Source organism: Chamaea fasciata, unplaced genomic scaffold (assembly GCF_029207755.1).
Source record: "Chamaea fasciata isolate MVZ Bird 193981 ecotype frontalis unplaced genomic scaffold, bChaFas1.0.hap1 SCAF_9, whole genome shotgun sequence".
Classification (NCBI taxonomy): domain Eukaryota; kingdom Metazoa; phylum Chordata; class Aves; order Passeriformes; family Sylviidae; genus Chamaea; species Chamaea fasciata.
In genome coordinates, this window is record NW_027094094.1 from 15,835,636 (window position 1) to 15,857,827 (window position 22,192).

General features: G+C 49.2%; 2 protein-coding genes across 2 annotated transcripts; both read left to right on the forward strand.

The window, feature by feature from the left end:
* Positions 1–679: 679 nt before the first annotated feature.
* Positions 680–8,129, forward strand: CYP26C1 (cytochrome P450 family 26 subfamily C member 1). The gene is made up of 6 exons (XM_066190594.1): positions 680–871; positions 947–1,171; positions 1,305–1,580; positions 3,205–3,360; positions 6,847–7,353; positions 7,767–8,129. The coding sequence occupies exons 1-6, from the start codon at positions 680–682 to the stop codon at positions 8,127–8,129; spliced, it is 1,719 nt and encodes a 572-aa protein (XP_066046691.1).
* Positions 8,130–11,955: 3,826 nt separating this feature from the next.
* CYP26A1 (cytochrome P450 family 26 subfamily A member 1) lies at positions 11,956–15,963 on the forward strand. Its single transcript, XM_066191194.1, has 7 exons — positions 11,956–12,198; positions 12,391–12,615; positions 12,707–12,994; positions 13,116–13,265; positions 13,602–13,736; positions 13,955–14,107; positions 14,294–15,963. The coding sequence occupies exons 1-7, from the start codon at positions 12,010–12,012 to the stop codon at positions 14,633–14,635; spliced, it is 1,482 nt and encodes a 493-aa protein (XP_066047291.1). The 5' UTR covers positions 11,956–12,009; the 3' UTR covers positions 14,636–15,963.
* The last annotated feature ends 6,229 nt before the right edge of the window (positions 15,964–22,192 follow it).

Genomic DNA, 22,192 nt, shown 5'->3' on the forward strand with positions numbered 1-22,192 from the left:
ATCGGAGCCGGTTTTGCGGGACCTGTGCAGGTCGCGACTCACGGGTGGTGATTTACCCCCGGGGGAAGGCGGCCGGGGATCCGCGCGGCCCCGACGGCGGGGTGCGGGCCGGCAGCCCTGCAGCACCGCCCCGCCTGCCGCTGCAGACGGGGAGGCCGGGGGCGGTGGGGGCTGCGGAGCAGGGCTGGGGCGCTCCCTGGCTGGGGGAGCCCGGGACGGGACTCGCTACCTGGGCAGGCTGGCCCGAGGGGGCGGCGGGAGCTCCCGGCGGGGCGGAGCGGGTTCCCCGCTCCCGGGGGCGGCCGTCCCGCCTTCGGCCGGGGCCCGAGGGGCTGAGCGGGGGCGGGAGGGGGCGCCGGGCCCCCAGCCCGGGGGGCTGCCCCGCCGCCGCCCCGAGCCCCTCGGCCGCTGTCCCCGGCCCTCCCGCGCCAATCACCGCACTTGGCCGCGCTGCTTAAATATGCAGCGGATACGTCATCTCCGAAGGTGGATCGGGCGTAAGTGGCCAATATCTATATAAATGTGGCCGAGGGGCGAACCGGCAGCAGGAGGCGAGCGGGGCCGGGCGGGCAGCAGCCGGCAGGGCCCGTCGCGCAGCGCCCGTAGCCGAGTCGCGGGGCGCCGGCCCCCCGTGCCTGACGGCCGCCGCCGCCCGCCCCGTCCCCGCCGCCGGAGGAGGATGCCGGCCGGGCTCTCCTGGCCCGAGGCGGCGGCGCTGGTGCTGCTGGCCCTGGCTCTGCTGGTCACCCTGTGCCGGCACCTGTGGGCGCTGCGCTGGAGCCTCAGCCGGGACCGCGCCAGCGCCCTGCCCCTGCCCAAGGGCTCCATGGGCTGGCCCTTCTTCGGGGAGACTCTGCACTGGCTGCTCCAGGTAAGGCGCCGGGGCGCGGGGCGGCGTGGGAAGGGGCTGGCGGGAGCCACGGGCTGACCCGCAGCTCGTCCCCAGGGCCCCCGCTTCCACAGCTCTCGGCGGGAGAGGTACGGAAACGTCTTCAAGACCCATCTCCTGGGCAGGCCGGTGGTGCGCGTGACAGGCGCTGAGAACATCCGCAAGATCCTGCTGGGTGAGCACACGCTGGTCAGCTCACAGTGGCCCCAAAGCACCCAGATCATCCTGGGCTCCCATACTCTGCTCAGCTCCACTGGTGACCTGCACCGCCAGCGCCGCAAGGTGAGCCTCAGAGCCGCCCTGATGGGGCACACAGACAGCCCGGGCAGCACCGCCGGCCCAGGCCTGGGCCTTGGTGGCATGTGTGCACCTCTTGCTTTAACTACCTGCCTCTCTTCCCCCCTTCTCCTCCTAGATCCTGGCCAGAGTCTTCAGCCGTGCCGCCCTGGAGAGCTACCTGCCGCGGATCCAGAAGGTTGTGAGCTGGGAGCTGCGGGGCTGGTGCATGGAGCCAGGCTCTATCGCAGTTTATTCCTCCGCTAAAACCTTAACTTTCCGCATTGCAGCTCAGATTCTGCTGGGGCTCCACCTGGAGGAAAAGCAGTTCAAGGATCTGGCCAAAACTTTTGAACAGCTGGTGGAGAACCTCTTCTCCCTGCCCCTCAACATACCCTTCAGCGGGCTGCGCAAGGTACTGCCGCCTGCACTGCTCCCTCTGCCTGGGGCCAGGGCCTGGGCCCTGGCGGCACAGACCCCCTGTCCCTGAGCCCACCAAGGGTCATATCTGATGGGCCAGGGCATCTGCAACACCCTGTTGTAGGTCTGAGGGCTTGCTGTCTTACCCCAGCCATTTCCCCTTCTCTCTGCACTTCTCACCTGTTCCTGACTGGCTTCCAACACCTCTGGGCACTGGCTGCAGCGCATTGCACAGTACAGGGCTTCTCTTCTCCCTCATCCCGTATGTTGCCTCTGGTGAGTCCATCATGTCTGACCCTGTCTTCTCCCATCTGAACTCATGTGAGCCCATGGCAGAGGGGTCTGTGGGCATAAGCCCAAAGACAGGTGGGCACAGCACACCTCAGCTTAGCACCCCCTCTGCAACTCAGGCAGGCTGAGAGCTTAAGACCCTCTTATGGTCCTCAGTCCCTTGTAGTCCAGCAGCCCAGAGACAACCCAGGGAGAGGGACAGCCTCCTCTGCCTTTTTCAACCTGCAGTTTCTTCCCTGCTGCTCTGCCCCTCTTTGCCTGCCTCTCCACACTCCTGCTCTAGGTATAGGTCCTGTGTGCCATTCTTCCTCTCACATTCCTCCCTCCTCTGGCCTTGGATTTTCCACCCTTACCACAGCTGAAGTCTCCTGTCCACTTTAGCCAGGTCTTCCCTCATCTCTTAATTCCACTGTGAGCTCTACCCTGTTGGATCACCTTACCCAGCTAGTCCAAGTTCTCCCCCAGCCTCCCTGCTACTCTTCATCACAGCTCTTGTTTTTCCCATGCAGTTTCCCTTTGCAGGTTGTTACCAGTATGAGCTTTCATCCCTCCCTACCCTCTCTCACGTCACCCAAAACCTGTCTGGCCCCAAACCAACATCTTCAACTTGCCTTTAGGGCCCCTTGTCTTTCTCCTCGCTCCCTGCCCTGTTTACTTTGTCCAATCCTTCTCACCTCAAATCTAAGCCTTTGTATCTTCTTCCCAACATCTGGCCATGGCTATTTTTAATTTCAAGTTTCTGGTCCTTCTGGATTTTGCAGGAGACATTTCTATAGAGAGTCGTATGCTCTGTGACTCCATGCATCCCACTTTGCAAAGACATTGCTGATCACTTCACTTGCTGAGATCTTACGCGAATGTTCTGCTGCACTGGAGTGCAACACACCTGAAGAAGAGCTGACTGTGATTAATGTGTCTTTATCCACTATACCCTTGTAAAACCATTCGTGCCTTGCTGTCTGGACTCAGTTTTATTGTTATCTTATCTTGTCCCTTGGGATAAGCCTCTTTGGGACCTGACACAACTGTAGGTTTGCTCAGTGCAGATGCCCCTCTGAACTTGGTAGCATGGGTGTAATGCTGTCTTTTCCTCCCAGAGTGTTTCTTGGGACTTATTGCATTTGATTCACAACAGCAAGGCAACAGAATGTGCAGCATTTCCCCCCAGACTGCTGCCTTTTGCAAGGCTTGGTGGCTGGGCAGCAGATTAAACAGTTCTTCCTGTTACAGGTCCTGGGATTAAAGATTGCTACACTTGGGTTCCCCTGGTCTCTCTAGAGAGGGGGGCAGTTCCTAAGGTTCTCCTGAACTGTGTGTGCCTCTCACAGGGAATCAAAGCACGGGACATGCTACATAAGTTTATGGAGAAGGCTATACAGGAAAAACTGCAGAGAAACAACCCAGAAGACCACAGCGATGCTCTGGATTTCATAATGAACAGTGCCAAGGAGCATGGCAAAGAATTCACCATGCAGGAGCTAAAGGTAAGGAGAACCTCTGCCTTGCAGTGCCGCTCCTGACTTGGTGGCTGTTTGAGAGATGAGGGCCAGGAGAAGGCTTGTGCGGGGACAACCAGCAGCTGCTGGCTCCTGCCCTCCTCTTACCAGCGCTGAGGACACCAGCTCCTGCACGAACGAGGGAGCCTGCACTCGGCACACTCTTACGTTCTTGTAGTCTTGTGTCTCTTTGCATTAGAAGGGACCCTTTTAAATGGGAATGAATGCCCCTTCTACCTTTCCTCTTCATGTCCACCAGCCTTCAGCCTGGTGTAGGATGCTCATAGGGTTATGTGGCTGCATTGAGGCGCTGCACGTCTGTGCACCCAGTAACCTCCAGGACACTCTCCTGGAAATATTTAGAGCTACTTGTGTGCTTCTCAAACACAACCCAGCACCCAGCCTAGGGCAGGGTGTAGATCACATCCCTGGACTCCTCAGGGTTGTGAGCCCAGAAATTTCTGAGGTGATAAATCAGAACGGGTCTAGGGATGGAGTGATGGATTCCACATCATTCCCTATCACCTCCTCATTCATCAGTTCATGTAGCTTGTGGATTGCTATGATGAAATACAATGTATGACTGAGACATAGGGATGAGCCCAGTAGTCCTTGCTGAGCCAAAGCCACAAAGTGAATGTGATGAGTATTTTGCCAAAGATCTTGGGAAAAAAATTGTCATTAGTACTGCATCATTCATAGTTCCAGGTCATTTGGTATCAGTGAATCATAGATGACATTGCATTTATATGACAAGTTTTGAAGCAGTTTTGCATGAATACAGCAGCTGGATATGGTTTTAAAGTATTTGAATATAGTTTAAAGGTAGCTTTACTGTTTATTCAAGTATTTCAGGATAACTATCCAAAGACTGATGTTTTATAAACGTTTTATAAAAATGCAGTCTATAAATCTAAAATATTTGAAAAACTTTGAGCAACTATTAGATATAATTAGAACCAGCATATATTCCTCAATACGTTTTTTAAGTATTATTATATTATTTATTCTAACAATGTTTTATTATAATGTAATTTTTAAAAATAATTGACAGGTTCAAAATGTGATTAAGATTAATTAATAATCTCTGTTAATAGTCACATGAGTATTACACAAGAATAATTTCACAATCTCTCCCTGTCAGTCATGTCCCTGGCTCTGACCACAAACAGAATAAGGAGATATTAAATGTAACATGGACTGAGTGACATGACAGCAACCTTGGGCCAGCTGATTCAATTTAAAATATATTCATGTGTTGTTCTGTACCTTTACAGTTAGAAATTTTCTGTATTTAACAAAATTACTTGAAAACTGAACTACCTATGCTTGCAATTATGGCAATATTCTCTAATGAAGCAGTAGTAGAGGTCTCATTTAGTGAAACAGTGTAATTGGATAAAAAGTCCAAAGCTGTCTCAGAGTTGTGGATATGTCTGTCTTTGAGAGACTCTCCAACACTGGCACAAACTAGTCACTAATCTGCTTTTTTTTTTCCAAATGATCTGGAAAAACAGTTTCCCCAGAAATTTTCCTAAATGCACGGTGATTTGTACTGCTGCCATGAACTCACCAGGGCCCTTGAAACGTACAGGTCATTAAAAAAATACTGCTTTTCCAACAATATTGTTATAAAATATTTTAAACCTTGGGAAGATTTAAAATAAACCCCAATCCTGCATAATAATGCTGTCACTGGCTGGGTGTAATGCTGCCTGTTCTGCCTGCCAGGACAGGGACAGTACTGGTGGAGAAGCTTGGGAATATCCTGCCTCCCAGTCACTGGTTTCGTTGGCTTTGTAGAAGCAGGGAGGGAAAGTTGTGACAGCGGATGTGACACAATTTCTGCAACAGCACTGTCAGAGGTTGATGCAAAGAGCATAAGGGCTGTTATTTCAAACCTAAGAGGTTGCCCTAAATTCCTTGCATGCTATTGAAATGTCTTGGGGTTTAATTGCATGTGGTGGAACTGAGAGGTTTCTTTTCATCTGGGTCTGCTACCTTGTGAATGTAAAAATTCCTGCTAATGCCTGCAGGAGGTGTGATAGGGGTTGACAGGGATCTGTTGTTCCAGGGGTTTTATTTCAGCCGAAAGATGCCCTTGAGAGCTGCACTTTGGCAAAAGCATCTAGTCCAGCCAATATATGGCACTAGGGATGGTAGCAGAGTGTCATCTTTTTACATTATCCTTAACTTTATCAGACTTGAATCCAAGTACTTCAATCTTCAAGTGTTCTTCTCCGTGTTTGTGGCTTCACTTCTCTAGAACCGGTTGTGTCAGAACAATTTAAAGTCCAGATACAGTCATGTGAAAGGAAAGTTCTCTTTGTCCCCGGGGGATTTTGCTCCTCTTTGCCCCTGGGCTGGAGCAGTTAGTGCTCTGTAACACCAGCCAGCTCCCAGGCCTCCCAGCGGACAGCTCCAGGTACTCCTCCCTTCCGCTTCTCCTTGGCTTTTGTCTCTGGCCTCTGGCCTCAGCACTCCCAGCCCTGTGCTGTGGAGCCACTGGCACCTTCGAATCGTGCTGTAGGTTTGCGCATTACATTTGCTGTCAGAGATATGTCATGCCATGAACCAGCTCTGGGCAACCCTTAACTTTTGGAAAACCACTTGCAAAAGTTGATCAGAGGGTGCTGCAAACAGCCCCCAGCAGCCTGGCGTGTGCTGTTCCATATAGACCCTGCAGACAGTCCCACAAAGGCTGGGAGGCCTGTGAGGAGACCCTCGACCTTGGACAAGGCACATTTTACAGCTTTGACTGTGCTGTGGTCCATGCATCCAAACTGGTTAACTTCCTAACTTGGTAAGGATGCATCTGCCATGGAGCTGTTGGGAACTCTGCTGTGCTTCAGACTGTACAGCTTGAAAAGCAAGCGAGTCCTTTGGTGTGTGCTCCTTGCTGGCTACAGCACTTTCCAGGCTGATCTGCTGTAGCAAAGAGGCCTTTGTGCTTTTAACTCTTGCCTTGAGTCCCCTCCCAGATAAGATCAGTCATAACTGGAGATGGATCAAATGCAACCCATTTTAGCTGCCAGCACATCTAGAATTTGTGCAGAAACCACTACCCATATCCACTGCCTGGACAGAAAAGTAAAAGCTGGGTGCAAAGGGGAATTGGCAGATGAAGATGAAAAGCATAATACTTGAAATGGACTTCACTCAATGTGCTATAATGCATGCTAAAGTGCTGCCTGAAAATTGGTAAATCTTGTGAGGAAGTCTTAGAAGAGCTGGGTTGGAGGTAATGTGTACTCATCCCAGCTGTGGTTCTGCATCAGTCACTTAGCAAGTGGATGTCCTGTTCATACAGAAATGCTTTGGTCCTTGCCAGTCCAGGATGGGTGCGGGTTTGGGGACAGCAGAATGGGGGCCAGGGCCCTCTGCACAGGGGAAAACCTGCAAAAGGTGAGAACAGTCTGAGACACAATCACTTTGAAATGTTATTCAAACTTGTCATTTTCATTCCTCTCCCAGGAATCAGCAATTGAGCTCATATTTGCTGCTTTTTTCACCACGGCTAGTGCTAGCACCTCTCTGATCCTCCTGCTATTGAAGCACCCCTCAGTGATTGAAAAAATAAAGCAGGAGCTGATATCCCATGAGTTGTGCCAGCAGAGTGAGTGCTGCCCTGCAGGACCCTGCCTGGACACCCTGACCATCCAGAGCAGGGACAGAGACAAACCACTTTCCCACTCCATGGCCAAAGACGTTCACAAGGACCAGAGCCAGCCCCTGGCCCCAGTGGAGGAAGATTCACTCCAGCCCAGTGCCCTGCTGGAGCCCACTGTCCCCCGGACCAAGCCCTGCACTGGCCCCCAGCTCCCGGCTCTGCCAGGGCAAAGCTGTCACTGCACCTCAGACATCAGCCTGGAGAAGCTGAGCCGCCTGCACTACCTGGACTGTGTGATTAAGGAGGTGCTGCGGGTGCTGCCCCCAGTCTCCGGAGGCTACAGGACGGCACTGCAGACTTTTGAGCTCGATGTAAGTGCCTCTCACTCTGGCAGGCTGCTATAGAGCTGCTGCCTGCCCTTGTGCGCAAGCACCCTGTGTCCAGCGCAGTGGTGGTGCTTGGCAGTGTACCTCAAGGGAAGTGTCACCCTGCAACCTCTGTGGGTCCCCGTTGGGCTGGGGAGAAAAGGCACTGTAGAGCAGGTGGGCAGTGCAGTGGGGCTGTCCGCAGGCACCCTCAGCTCACCCTCCAGTAGCACAGGTATATATACATACATACATACATATATATACATATATATATATACATATATATACATATATATATACACACACACATATATATATACACACATATATATAAATATATAAATATATAAATATATATTAAAAAATATATATATATATAAAACAGTCCTCTCCTCCCTCTTCTTTCCCTTCCCCAGGGCTACCAGATCCCCAAAGGCTGGAGCGTCATGTACAGCATCCGTGACACACATGAGACAGCGTCTGTCTACCAGAGCCCCCCCAGCAGCTTTGACCCAGACCGCTTTGGGGCCGGCCGGCCGGAGGCCGCGGGCCGCTTCCACTACATCCCCTTCGGCGGAGGGGCACGGAGCTGCATTGGGAAGGAGCTGGCGCAGGCCATCCTAAAGCTGCTGGCCATTGAGCTGGTCAGCACGGCCCGCTGGGAGCTGGCCACCCCTGGTTACCCCACCATGCAGACCGTGCCCATCGTGCACCCTGTTGATGATGGGCTGCAGCTCTACTTCCACCCGTTGCAGCCCGGCCAAGGCCACAAGGCCTGAGCCAGGGGTTCGCTGCTCCCCCCAGCCCTGGAGCTGATCCCCTCCATAGCTGCCGGGAGCAGGTCTCTACTGCCCCAGGCTGGGTATGCTGCTGCGTCACTGCCGAACAAAACCTTAAAGGTGTTTCTGGTTTTTCTCTCCTGGTGTACAAGCTGGCAGGGTGTGCAGGGTGCTGCAGTAGGGGGTCCTGGAGAGTCCCACTCCTGAGCACTGGGGCAAAACCTGCTGGAGCTGCTGACAGGGTGCATATGCCATGGGGGCTCAGTCAGGCCCTGCCCCATACAGGCCCCCAGCTACCAGGGATAGGGAGCAAAATTCCCAGACCCACAGCTAAGACTCCGAGGGTTATCTCCTGTAGGTATGCTATAGGAGAGGCAGGACAAACGTCCTGCACACTGTAGCTTTTTAGATGAAAAAAGAGGGAAGGTGGGGGGCTCTGCAGGAAAACACCAGCCAGAGTTGCCCAATCCACGGCATCAACTCTAGCTAGAATAATAGGGTGTAAAGTGGTTTTTATTGTAAATATTTAATCTCATTCATGCACTTCCCATTAGAGCTGGCACAAAGAGGATATCTCTCATTCACCCTCTGGTAGTAGCTGTGTACATTGTGCTTGAGCACTGTGCTGCTGCTTGGGGTCTGCCATGAAGCCCCCTCTGAGGTCCCCCCAGGGTATTCTCCCCAGCCACAGCCTGCCCATGGGATTGGACTGAAGCAGGGGAGGGGGCTTTGGGGAGCAAATGTTTAGAAAGCAGACATTTTTGAATATGTAGAAAGTCCCTTGTTCCTGATGATGCTGTTCACATTGCAGAGGGGACATTTGCAAGGTGACACAGGTCCTGTGGTAGCTGGCTGGCTGGCCAGACTGACTCTGTCACCTCTGTCAGCCTAGCTCTGCCAGGGTAAGTGTCAGGACAGCAGCTCCATGCATCTGTCCATGAGGTGGTACCCGAGGCTAAACATGGGTGCTGAGAGCACCCTTTTAGATGGTGTTTGAGTACCCTCATAGGGTATTTCTGCCCCGTGTAAAATAAAACTAAGCGAGTCCTGTTGTTTGTGTACTGAGAACAGAGCTGGGCCCAGGCCCTTGATCCACAACGACCTGTTTCTATGTTTCTTTCAGCTTCACTTCTACTCCCCACTGTCATGCATTCTGTGTGAATGCAGTGGGAAAATAATCCTCTTTGTCCCTCCAGAGCATCCCATGCCTAGTGTTATCCTGTGCCCTGTGTGAAGAACCAGCTTGGCCTGTGAGGGCCAACACATGGCAGGAAGACATTGTCCCCTTGGAAAGGCTCTGGGGAGCTCTCCAGTCTCCTAAAACTCTATCATCATCCTGCTTCAGTGCTAGAAATGGCCTTGCCCTGGCCAATCCCCCTGCCTGTCCATGCTGGGGTACTGCAGCAGGGCGTGTGCTGGCATTAACTGTCGGAGGGCTGTGCAGCGACCACCTCACTACCTCGGGCAGAAACCTGGCTCCCAAATGTGACAGGTCAAATCTGGAAGAAGTTGAACTACAGGGCTGAGTTAAGTGCTATTGGCAAGTCGACCCTGTAGTGAACCAGAGCCCCTGGCCCTTCTGACCTTGTCCCGAAAGGTGAATCTTTTTGCCTATCAGAGGTGAAATCAGTAGACGGTGGCTGCAAGTGGCAATGACTAACTTTAATTAGCAGGAGCTACTGGCTGCCTGAGACGCAGGCGATTCAGGATCTCAGCGCAGGCTGGCCTTGGGCAGGGCTGGGCCTGCAGCGTCCAGCACCCGGTGCAGGAAGGTCAGGGCTCCTCCAGCAGTGCACTTAAAAATTACCCTGAGCGCAAACAAGCCCGCTGAAAAATGTAACATGAACCTAGATAAAAACAAAACACCAAAACAAAAAAACACCACCAAAACAAACAAAAAACCCCCCACAAAACCCCTGATAAACTGATTTTGTTTGCAGATAAACACGAGCATTTACAAATGAAGTGTAATAATTGTTACTTGTAATCAAAGTTTGTTCATATTAGGCTGTTAATTTCTTGACCTCCTTCCAAGATGTTTTTAATTATCCCTTTCACTCTTTACCATTTGATTCTTTTCAAGCCGATGGCTGGGGAATACACAGCTGGGGAGATAATAAAGCCTTCCTGTGGCAATTATCGGTGCTCAGGCCACCGTATCTCGTTATTTTGATAGACAGTGAACTTGGCGCGGTTGCCGGCCGGGTTCACGCAGATGTCACGGTCCGTGTTGTAGGTCACAAGCAGGTCAGCGCCCGGCAAGAGGAGAGCGCCGGGTCAGGGCGCGGCCGCCGCTCCCGGCCAGCGCCGCCCGAACCCCGCGGAGCCGCCCGGGCCCGCGGCGAACCCCGAGGGGCCACCGCTCCCGGGGCCGGGGGAGTACCCTCCGGGGGGTTCCCTCCTGGGCTATGGGCTAGAGGCTGAGGAGGCGGGCAGCCCCGCTCCGACAAGGCATCCTATGATGCGTTGTGTCTCGTGTGATGCGTTGATTGTCAGAAAAATAATAATTAAAAGTGACATCTCCCTCTCCCCTACACAGACACACACACAAAACTTAGAGCGTTTATTGAGCTTGTCTGGGAACAAGAAAGAGAAAGAAACAGGCAAAAGTTACAGGGAGGGAAAAGATAAAAACCGTAGAGGAAAAAACAAAAAAGTGTATTGGCAGCAGCCGTGGCCGGCGGAGAGCTCTGCGGCACCGCAGCCGCGGTCCGCGCCGGGCGCCCCTTCCCCAGCGGCCGGCGGCTCCTGCGGCGGCAGCCAGCAGCAGCCCCAGGCAGCCAGCAGCAGACCCAGGCAGCCGGCGCAGCGCAGCGCAGCGCAGCCCTCCCGCAGCCCCGCTCCTCCTGCCCGGAGCCGCCGCCCCTGCCCGGAGGGCAGCGCCGGTGCCCGCCCGCCAGCGCGGAGCCCCTCTGCGCCGCGGCTGCAGCAGGGGTGTCCGGCCGCGCCGAGCGCCTCTTCCCGGCCGCGGCAGCTCCGAAGGGATGCCGGAGAGCCTCAGGCCAGGGTGGGCAGTGGATCCCGGGGAGAGGAGCTAGGCACGGAGGGTTTGGTGTTTCCTTTCCGCGCTCACCTCCTTTTCCCTCGGTGACCCGCGCTTGAACCTGCATCGAGAGGCTGAGACGGGACTGCTGCCGGCGGCTCCTTCCTCTGCGGCCGGCAGAAATACAAGCCGTGCCTTTCGAGGTGAACCAGGGGACAGCGGAGGCTCGGCCGCCGATGCGCCGGCACAGCTGCGGCTCTGCTCAGGAGGTCTCCGGGCTGCCCTGCACGGGGGATCGTCCGCTCCGGCCGCCCCACGGTCCCGGCCCGGCGTCTCCCAGGTCCGGCCGCTACCTCGCCGTTCCCAGCCGACGGCGGCGGCGGCGGGCGGGACAAGGAGCTCCGCAGAGCGCGTCGGCGTCGGCGCCGGGCGGTAGTACCGCGGGGTAGGTGTCTGCGACAGCCGGCCGCCGGGTGCGGGAATTACGGGGCGCAACCGCTGGTCTCTAACGAGCATCGGCGATAAATCCGAGGACGAGGAGGCGGTGGCGGCCGACCCCCGGCTGTCAGCTGTCGGGGACGTCCCGCAGCCCACTCGCCGAGCGCGGTGCAGGGTCAGCGAGCCCGGAGCCGCTGCCACCGCCCCCAAGAGCACCTTTCCTTCCCCGGCAGAGGTCTGCGACGGGTAGGATGCACAACGCAAAGCAAATAGTTAAAGATTTCGGGGGGAGGAGCTAGGCCGCAATCCGCAATTAAAGATGAACTTTGGGTGAACTAATTTATCGGAACAAGGTAGGGGTGGGCAGCAACCTGGGAAGGGTATAAAAGGCGGCCCGCGGCGAGCCCAGCCCGTGCACTCAGAGCTCCCGGGGGGCCGGGCGGGAGTCGTTCCCCAGTCATGGGCTTCTCCGCCCTAGTCGCCAGCGCCCTGTGCACCTTCTTGCTGCCCCTGTTACTCTTTCTGGCTGCCGTGAAGCTCTGGGACCTGTACTGCGTGAGCAGCCGCGACCCCAGCTGCCCGCTCCCGCTGCCCCCGGGCACCATGGGGCTCCCCTTCTTCGGGGAGACGCTGCAGCTGGTGCTGCAGGTAAGGCGAGGCGATGGGGAGCGGAGAGGCGCCCAGCTGGAGCCGGAGCTCCTCTGGCTGCAGGGGAGGGAGATGAGCGGTGACTTTGACAGGCTCCCGTGCCCAGGTGGGAAAGAACTGCTCTCCCTGCCACTTCCTCTTATCCTTTCTAAAATTTATTTTCTCATTTTCCTTCTCTCATCCCCTGTTTAGAGGCGGAAATTCCTGCAGATGAAACGCAGGAAATACGGCTTCATCTACAAGACTCACCTCTTTGGGCGGCCCACGGTACGGGTGATGGGCGCCGAGAACGTGCGGCACATCCTGCTGGGCGAGCACCGGCTCGTCTCCGTGCAGTGGCCCGCCTCGGTGCGGACCATCCTGGGCTCGGGCTGCCTCTCCAACCTCCACAACGGGCAGCACAAGCACCGCAAAAAGGTACGGCCCGAAGGCGGGCGGGGAGCGGGCGCGGTCGCCCCGGGCGCGGCGGCTGAGCCTCTGTCCCGTTCCTCCTCGTCCCCCCGGGCAGGTGATCATGCGCGCCTTCTCCCGGGACGCCCTGCAGCACTACGTGCCCGTCATCCAGGAGGAGGTGAGCGCCTGCCTGGCGCGGTGGCTGGGCGCCGCCGGGCCCTGCCTGCTCGTGTACCCCGAGGTGAAGCGCCTCATGTTTCGCATTGCCATGAGAATCCTGCTGGGCTTCCAGCCCCGGCAGGCCAGCCCCGACGGCGAGCAGCAGCTAGTTGAGGCCTTCGAGGAGATGATCCGCAACCTCTTCTCCCTGCCTATCGATGTGCCATTCAGTGGACTCTACCGGGTAAGGCTCACGGCAAGCCAGGAGCAGAGAGGTGCCCCTGCGGCCAGGGCACGGGGGAATCGCGGGGGAGGGATGGCAGTACAGCCCAAGACCCACACTGCTCTCTCTCCTGCCTGGTCAGGGCTTGCGGGCACGCAACATCATCCATGCCAAGATCGAGGAGAACATCCGTGCCAAGATGGCCCGCAAGGAGCCTGAGGGTGGCTACAAGGATGCGCTGCAGCTGCTGATGGAACACACACAGGGTAACGGGGAGCAGCTCAACATGCAGGTAAGGCTCCCCAAGACTGGATTCATCTCTTTCCCTCAGGCCGTCTGAGAACGTCCCACTTGCCTTGTGGGGACAAAAGGAAAGAGCAGGAGATGCTCTGTCTCTCCATGAAATAAACCTGCTTGTGTTGAGCACTAGGGTGCTGAGGAGGCACTCAGGCTGTTGGATGGGGAAACATGTCCACAGGGTGCATAAGCACCACCAATCCCCCCCCTCCTGGCCCCTGGGTGTCTGTTCCAGTTTGGGAACAACGTACAGCATTGGAGTGGTAGAGTGGGCCTGGTAAACATACTGTGTTCAAGGCCTGGTTTATGCCTGTTCTATCATTTGTGTAAGGAATTGAAGGAGTCTGCCACAGAGCTGCTCTTCGGGGGCCATGAAACCACGGCTAGTGCTGCCACGTCGCTGATCGCCTTCCTAGGGCTCCATCACGAAGTCCTGCAGAAAGTGAGGAAAGAACTGCAGGTGAAGGTGTGTGTCTTCCCCAGAGGCATTTCACAGGAGGGGGCAGTGGGAGGAAGGTACCTCCAGGACAGTTGTCCCAGACAGGGCTCCCTTTGACCCAGGTGGTGCCCTACTTTTAGGGGTGGCAGGAAAATACTGCTTGTAGCTGAGGGGCAGCTGCTTTGCAGTGCCAGGAGCCCTGGCTGCATGGTTCGTGAATGTCATGGCAGCATTTTCCTTCCTAGGGGTTACTGTGCAGTTCCAACCAAGAGAAGCAGCTGGACATGGAGGTCTTGGAGCAGCTGAAGTACACAGGCTGTGTCATCAAAGAGACCCTCAGGCTGAGCCCGCCCGTTCCTGGAGGATTTCGGATTGCACTCAAGACCCTTGAGCTAAATGTAAGCAAGGTTTGGGTACAGCTCCTCAGAGCAGCTGCAAAGTATTTTGTGTTCATGTAGCCTGTCTGCCTTAGAGGGACTTGCAGGAAGCCAGGATGGGAGGTGGGGTGCACTGATGTGTCTTGTCACTTCACATTATTTAACGCAGCAAAGTGCTCCACATCCCCTTTCTGTTCTTTTCTATAGGGTTACCAGATCCCTAAAGGTTGGAATGTTATTTACAGTATCTGTGATACACATGATGTGGCAGATCTCTTTACCAACAAGGAAGAATTTAATCCAGATCGCTTCATGTCTCCGTCTCCAGAAGACTCCTCTAGATTCAGTTTCATTCCTTTTGGTGGGGGCTTGAGGAGCTGCGTGGGCAAAGAGTTTGCAAAAGTCCTTCTAAAAATATTTACAGTGGAATTGGCTCGGAGCTGTGACTGGCAGCTGCTGAATGGACCTCCTACAATGAAAACGGGCCCCATAGTGTACCCCGTGGACAATCTGCCTACCAAATTCATAGGCTTCAGCGGCCAAATCTGAAAGCTCAACACTCACCTCCGATTGGATTTCTGTATAGCATTTCATATGTACATAGTAACTTTTTATAGTAACAAAGGCCTTTAAATATTTAAAACTTGTAAATGTACAATAGTTATTTATGTCTTCTAAATATTTCAAGAGGCTATGATATTTTTCCCTCCAAGCACTACAATTATGGGTCTCTGATTCATAATTAGATAATGTTATTTCTATAGAAATAAGTTTTCCCCTATTTAAAAATATCATTGAGAGCTGGCCAGCTAAGCATTTGAAGACATTTCAGGATGGTGTACGTATTAAGAAATATTCAAAAAGCATTCAAAACAATGGTAACTAGCTACTCCTCCAAATTACCTGAAATGGTTATTGTTCGAGAATGTTTTCAGTATTATTTGTGTCTAGATTGTATGTTTAATGTGTGGATTTTAAGTTTGATAATAAAGTTTATTTTTGATGATCCTCTGTATGAAGACCTGTGTGTATGCTAGAGAGTAACTGAATGGATGTGGCTGTAGGGTTTGGATGTAAAGTCTGATCTGCTTCTGTGAATGAGGTATTTTGTTATTTCTGTGTTCATAACTCTCTCTCCTCTTTCATGTGTAGTTGCTTGTGAGTAGTTAATTGTTACAAATTTTAGCTTGTAAATGCAAAACAGTATAAAACCACATCCTGCAACTGCAGGGAGTGATGTCAAATGCTACAGGTCTCCTTATCAAGCACATCATGTTGAGCCACAGTAAATAAGAAAGAAAAGGAAAGCGGAAAAATGTCACATAGATCTTTCTCTGGAGCTGCTTGAGGAAAAAAAAAAATCATAGATGTCCTCTCCTCCCATATTACTGCTGACCTCTGTAAACAGACCACTGAATGTTGTTCGGTGTTGAGCTTGCTGGCTATGAATTTTTACTTACAAAGGTGTCTCTTATCAGCTGGTAGAGCAAATAAAATCTGCTTCTTTCTCCTTGAAATGCAACAGCTCTGACTAGGTCAGAGATAGAGCATGCATTTGGTTTAAGAACTTCTTTCCTGGAATTCAGCAAAGTGAAAACTAAAAGGCAGGCACTAATGTGAATTGATTAACAGAGAATCAACTGTTGAGATGCAATTCCCCAGGGGTGTGTAAGCAGGGCAGATAAAATGCCCTAGGCATGACCCCTATTTTGGCTTAACCATAAGGGGTTTTGTGGCCACCCCCGCTTACTACACCTATTAGTCTTCCCTCAAAAGTCAAACAACATAGGCTGGCTCTATAAACATCTACAAAGTAAACCAATGTAATTCAGTGTCATGAGCACTTGTAGCACCATATAGAATAATTAAACTTTTTGTTTGCTTCTGGAAAACAGTCACTTTTTTATTTTATTCTCTCAAGATCAAAATTTAGCACAGACCTAAGTTGCCCAAAAGAGCTGCAGGTGCTTAATGGAATCTATGAGGTTTGGAGTTATTTTTTAAGGGGTGTTTCTATAATGCATTTGACATATTTTCAGCTAGCATTTTAAACACAGGAGCTTCTAACTTATGGCTTTAGATACAACTTACATTTGAGCATAACAAGAATTTTTCATATTCAATTTTTTGTAGCCCCAAAGTGCATTCTTTTTAGGTTGCACCTGAGTGTACTTGGCAATGTTTAAAACCTTAAATATTTTTTCCTGTGCAAATTTCTTGTACTATCATATTTCTCAGGGACTTGATGAACAACCTCAGTTTAAGACTCCTTTATTACCAGTATAGTAGTGGAAAATTGCGAACCTTGATCCTGATTTGGAGGTGATCTGGAGTCTGGAGAACAGCAGGACTCTTGTCTTGGTAATCTTTACTAACATTTTCTTCTGTAACATCAAAACATTCTCCAAATCCAAACAGATGTTGCTATTATTTAAATGTTTTGTTTGGTTTTAATTAAAGTCTTTTATATGTGGGAACCTTTTGCGTGGTCTTCATTTTTTTTTTTTTTTTAGTTTATATTTTAATTTTATAAAGACTAGGAACCTAAGTGCTGTCTGGAGAATACAAACACTTTCACAGTGTAAGTCTAAGGTCATATGTACAAGTCCTTCATTTTTGGTCTTGAGTCAAGTTTGCATGGCTTTTATGTTTGAAGTAGAAAAAAAATCATATACTTAATTTGATTTTGTCTGGACATCTGGGGGCACATCCTCAGCTGCTGTAAATCATGACAACATAACCTATGTTAGGTACTGCCCCTGTAATAATTTATCTCTGTAGCTAAGCGGTCTGTCACTGCTGGGCAATTTAGGCATCCTGGAGCTAGCGTTAAACAAGCTACCTTGAGAAATGGTAGCGGTGTAGCTACAGTAAAACCAAGCTCGGTGTGGGTTAATTGCTAAAATATTTGCCCAACTTCTTGAGCAGGTTTTACAACCCCTGCTAATCTCCTGTATGCAGCTGTATTTTGACAGCTTGGATGCTGGCTGCAGACCAGTTTCAGGTGAGCTCTGGTGTGAGTGTAGCTTTGCCTGCTCAGCAGAGGCTGGGGTGGGCACATGCTGGGACTGTGGTTGCTCTTTAGGTGCTGCCTGTCTGCTGCACCCTGCCCCCACCTCTCTTGTTATGTTGGGTCTAGGAACTGATTTTGCTGAAAAATTACCTCTCAAAAAACTAATTGCTTTTTGGGCAGACCAGGTCCTCATTCCAGCTCCCCACATGAGCATAGTTTATGCTGGGGTGCTGCACTGAGACAAGAGGCAGGGTATTTCATGTTCCTCCTCTTGGTTAGCCTGTTATTTAAAAGAAAAATACTTGACCAGGTCTTCTCTTCAAAAAAAAATCACAATTTAGAAGGTGCCGTGCCTCGGTTTTGCAGCAAAAAGCCATGATTTATATGGATCATGCTGGTTCTTCCCTGAGGATGTTAATAGAACCCACACTTCTCCTAAAACCATGTGAGTAACAGCTCCTGCCAGCCAGCAGCATCTCTAAAGCTTAGAACTTCTGAACTATCTATTCAGTGCCAAGTGTGTTGTTCTTAGCAACACACAGTTGTATCTATTCTTTAATCAAAAGGACATTTAAGAATTACACTGATGTAAATTGGCATTGAAGAATGCTACTTGATAAATCAATACTTGATTGAAAGGTAAGAGCATTTCCAGATAAGGTCAAAACAGGTAAAAGTGAATTTTGCTAGTGGTTATATGACTAAGAAAAAAAAATGCTGAAGACTCATTGGAACTGATTAAAAATAACTTGATTTGGTTTATTTATTTTGTCCTTGTGAAACAAAGACATGTTACTTGCATGTTGCTTTCAGCGGTGGAGCCGGGAAAGATTTTGTTTCGGTTCACAGAAGCACCTATTCAAGGGACAGCATAATTTGAAGTCTTGTATGCTTAAGGTTTTGAACTTACTTTTCTGACATTTTATTTTCTTTTATTGTATTTTATTTTATTTTATTTTATTATTTTTTACTTTCCTTAAAGAAGTCTTTTCCTGGTCGTTGCAAGATGCAAGACTGACAAAAAGATTTTCCCTCTTTCTACCCCATTTCAAGCTATTGTATGTTTTCTTAGTTTATTCTGTTCAGCTATTTAAAATTGTAGTTGGAAAGGTACCAAGAAAAATACTTAATAATAAGTTAAATACTTCATCTTTGATTTTCAAGTTGTACTTCCCTAAGTGCTATAGGAAGTTTTTAAAAATGTTTTTATGAATCTGCATCTAGCCATCTTTGAGAACAGAACACTGCTGTGTTTTGTTAATTCTACACATCTGCAGAGGTTTTCAGGGTGGATGCTGATAAAATAATATGCCTGTCTTTCAAAAACTAATGTGCATAAAATTAGAACCCTGGATCCAACTCTTCATTTCTTTTTTTTTTTAGTCACTGGAATTGATTTTCTGAGGTATAAATTCTGAAAATTTGCTATTTATCTCAAAGGGAGCTGAACTGCTTAGACTTCCTGAAAATGCAGTGTTACTTTTGATATAGTCTTAAACACAGATTGATTAGCCCATGTGTAAGCAACCTAGTGCTGAATTTCTTCACCTGAAAATTGTTGCATATCACCTTTCCTAGAACAGTCTAACAGGATTGTATGCAAGACTACTGGATCTTTTACAAGGCTATGCAGACATTTGCATAAACCAAACTTTAATCTACTGATTTTTGGCAAAGATTAAGAATTTTTAAAATGCAGACACGAATCTTGTGTTTGAGATACACTGCTGGTATCCTCCAAGCTCAAATTAGTGAATTTATTTATGGCTTAAAGGTACTATGTTACATGAAGTTGTACTCTATTATAACAAAAAAAAAAAAAAGAGTGGGGTAGGTTTGGATAGCATTTAATTGAGATAATTTTGTTTGCCAGGTGGTTTGTATTGTAAATTCTCTGTCAAATTATACATCCAGCATGCAACGCAAAACATATACAGATTAGCAGCAAAAATTCAAAAAGTTTATTAGTTGCAACCATTAGAGTGATAGATTAGGAGAAAGGAAATGTAACTGGCAGCAAGTTTAGAGAAGACTCATTACTAGACTGGCTTGCTTCACTTGTTTAATAATGTCTTACAAAAAATGTTATATGAGAAGTTCAATGAATAATGCAGCCTTCATTAAGTTATGTAAATGAATGTAGCTTCGTGGGTGGGTTAGAAATAAAATATTTAACAAATCTGTTTACATCCAAAGAGTAAAAGCAGCGGAAACAGCTTTTAAAGAATCTGAGATTTAAATATTTAAAAGGTGACAGACAGGAGAACTTTCGTAGTAGGACGTAATAATGCCGTTTTAATAGGTGTTTACAGCTTGCCTCTCAGCTGCAACACAGGCAGGGCAAGATATTAAGGATTCTCAGTTAATTAAAGTGTTATTTGTCCCTTTATCAGCAGCCCCAACATTGCAGTCTCACTTGTATGCTGTTAGTGCCCTGGAGACACGCAGAACTTATGTGATTTGCAAGGCTGGAAGGATCATTTTAGCAAAAGTGACTTATGGTGTACTTGTTTGCCAGGTCATTTTGTTCACAAATACGCAATCATTCATACGTTGCTAGATTTCAAGGCTTTTCTTTTCCCCAGTTTATGAGCATTTAGGAAAGCCTTAAAATCCATGCGTTAAGAAGACTACGCTGCCGCGCAGGATAACTGTCACACGATGAGAAAATTATAAACCCAGGACTAAATCAGGCATAGACAACTTGTTCTCCTACCGCACCCACAAATGCCAACCTTTCTTATGCTTCTCCCAAAGCAAATCCTTGGGTTTGGGCCTCACAGCTTACACAGAAGGTCAAAGATTGTTGGAGGCTGTTTTTGAGCAAAGGGGGAAATAAATTCCAGAGCTGAGGGCCTCTCCCAGGATCTCTCCAGAGATAAAAGTAACCAAAATGCAGTCAGCACCATTCACACTCTTGAGTAGGAGGCAGGCTCGTAACTTTCTGAGGTGGTGGGAAGCTGGAAAGGTTGGTGTAAATACAGAGATGTGGGTCCTGAGCAGTGCTCTAGGTGAAGTTTAAAGAGGAGATGCACATAGGCACACATCTACCAAGACTTGTTAAGTCATCTTTGTTAATGCTGCTTTAAATGAAATAGCTTCCTCCAGGAATTGCTATTTTGAGGGGAGAAGCAACAACTTAGGTTTAGAATTTTTCTTCTGTTTGAGCTCTATGGGATCAATCCCAATTTGGTGTATCTTTATCTCAGAAAAATCCTGCTTTTGTGAAATATCAGCAGAACAAACATGTTTTCAAGACTGAATCTCAATTTTCCATGGAATTATAGGAGGTCTTGGTTTCCTTGGCTTGCTGACTTAATTGATTTAAAGAAGCAGGGGGCTGTGGTGTGCTTTACCTAATAGCCTTTATTTTCTATCTGAGCTCTTCTGAACGAACTAACAGGTTGTGTCCTTTGGGAAAGCAAGGAAGGGACTGTATCTTGCCGTGCTAGCAAGAGTAGTGCCTGCCCATGTGAATAGAGTTGGGGTTTCCCCCCCTCTTACTTAAAATCTACATAGTGCACCTACTCATCAAACACGCTGCTTCTCTCCAAAGCTTCCCTTGAAAGCCTAGGAGCCACAGAGTAATCGGAAACTGCTCCCTGACCTGGCAATAGCCTCCTCTTTTGTGAATTGTCCTTAACTTTGACAAGAATGGAAGGAGATAGGGTGGGAACAAAGGGGAACCAGCAGTGAGACAAACTGCCCCACTGCTCCGGCACCACACTGCTGCCCTGGCTGCCTGACACACAGGTGATTTTCACCCCGGTGTCACCCTCCTTGTCCCGCTGTCTCTGGCTCTTAGTGTCACTCTATTAAATATATATTATTGACGTTAATGATGCTGCCTACAGCACTGCAGCAAGCTAGCACATGCATTATAAATCCAGCAGTTAAAAAGAAAAATTAATTCATTTTGCTTGAAGTGATGGCATGTCCTGATCTTTTTGCTCATTTTATGACATGAAATGGCTCAGATTTGTGACATTTCTGAGGGAATTTTTGCTCTAACTGTGACTAAGAGCATGTTGATCTTTGAAATTCACTAATTGTCAGTCAGTATTTCTAGAAAATAATTGCAAATTTCAACTACAAGGACATGCGCAGCAGAGTACAGAGACCAGTTACTTGCCTGCAAAGTGGAACCATCCACTTTTTATGGAATTGTCTTATTGCTCTCTTTTGCATACTGCTAGTAATTTTTTTTTAATCAGCAGTTTGCAGACGTACTCATTATCAAAGTATTCATGAGGAGAGAAAGGAGACAGGCAGAGCATGCTGATGTGGAAAACCAAGAATCCTTAAGCAGTCAAAGGTACTTGTTTATTTTGGTGGCTCCTTGGTGATTGTCCTTTTCACCTTTTATTAACCTGCAAATGGATTAGTCCTCGTAAACTAAAGAGAAGAGACCAGCGCACAACCCAGTGCCCCAGAGATAAGGTCACAAAGAGGGGACGTGTCCCGAGTACAACCTCGGAGAAGAAATAGAAGTCTGAAGGCATTTACACTAGGCTGCCATCGTGCTTTACTAGCCCTACTGTGATTTACCGTACCAGTTCAACTGCTGACACCTTTATGTCCCTCCCTCCTATCCCAGCAGGCCACAGAGACACAGTCCATGATAGATGCTGGTGAACTTTTCCTCTGATCACCTTCTGAAGAACTTTCCCATAATCTATTGTTTTCTATCACAGTGGAAAACAAAACAAGGGGTTTTTTTTGACTTTCAGTTACCAGCTATTTTACCCTAACTTTAAAGCAATGTACTGAATTTATTACATCAGTGTGAAAGAAGTTTTAAACTCTTGTCTCTTTATCCTACTCCCTGAACTTAACATGGTCCAGAGTAAATCAACGTAATTGCTGTTAGACCTACATTGTTGCAGGAATGTTTTATATTCCATGTTGTCAGTTATTTAGAACAGTTAATTGAAATTGCAAACATAAAGAGAGGAAAGCTACAGTTAAGAAATTAACTTTTTTTTTTTTTGGTGCCTGTGGCTACTTGTATGAATTATATAAAGAGCCAACACTAACTTAAATGTAAGGCCAAAAGTGTCTGGAATATCTAAAAGGAGAAGTACATTTGTGGA

Excerpts from the sequence above, each read along its gene's own strand:
- CYP26C1 (XM_066190594.1), top strand. The coding sequence starts at position 680 with ATGCCGGCCGGGCTCTCCTGGCCCGAGGCGGCGGCGCTGGTGCTGCTG. Across the intron at positions 1,172-1,304 it reads TGCACCGCCAGCGCCGCAAG|ATCCTGGCCAGAGTCTTCAG; the intron begins GTGAGCCTCAGA and ends TTCTCCTCCTAG. Across the intron at positions 7,354-7,766 it reads TGCAGACTTTTGAGCTCGAT|GGCTACCAGATCCCCAAAGG; the intron begins GTAAGTGCCTCT and ends TCCCTTCCCCAG.
- CYP26A1 (XM_066191194.1), top strand. The coding sequence starts at position 12,010 with ATGGGCTTCTCCGCCCTAGTCGCCAGCGCCCTGTGCACCTTCTTGCTG. Across the intron at positions 12,199-12,390 it reads CGCTGCAGCTGGTGCTGCAG|AGGCGGAAATTCCTGCAGAT; the intron begins GTAAGGCGAGGC and ends TCCCCTGTTTAG. Across the intron at positions 12,995-13,115 it reads CATTCAGTGGACTCTACCGG|GGCTTGCGGGCACGCAACAT; the intron begins GTAAGGCTCACG and ends CTGCCTGGTCAG.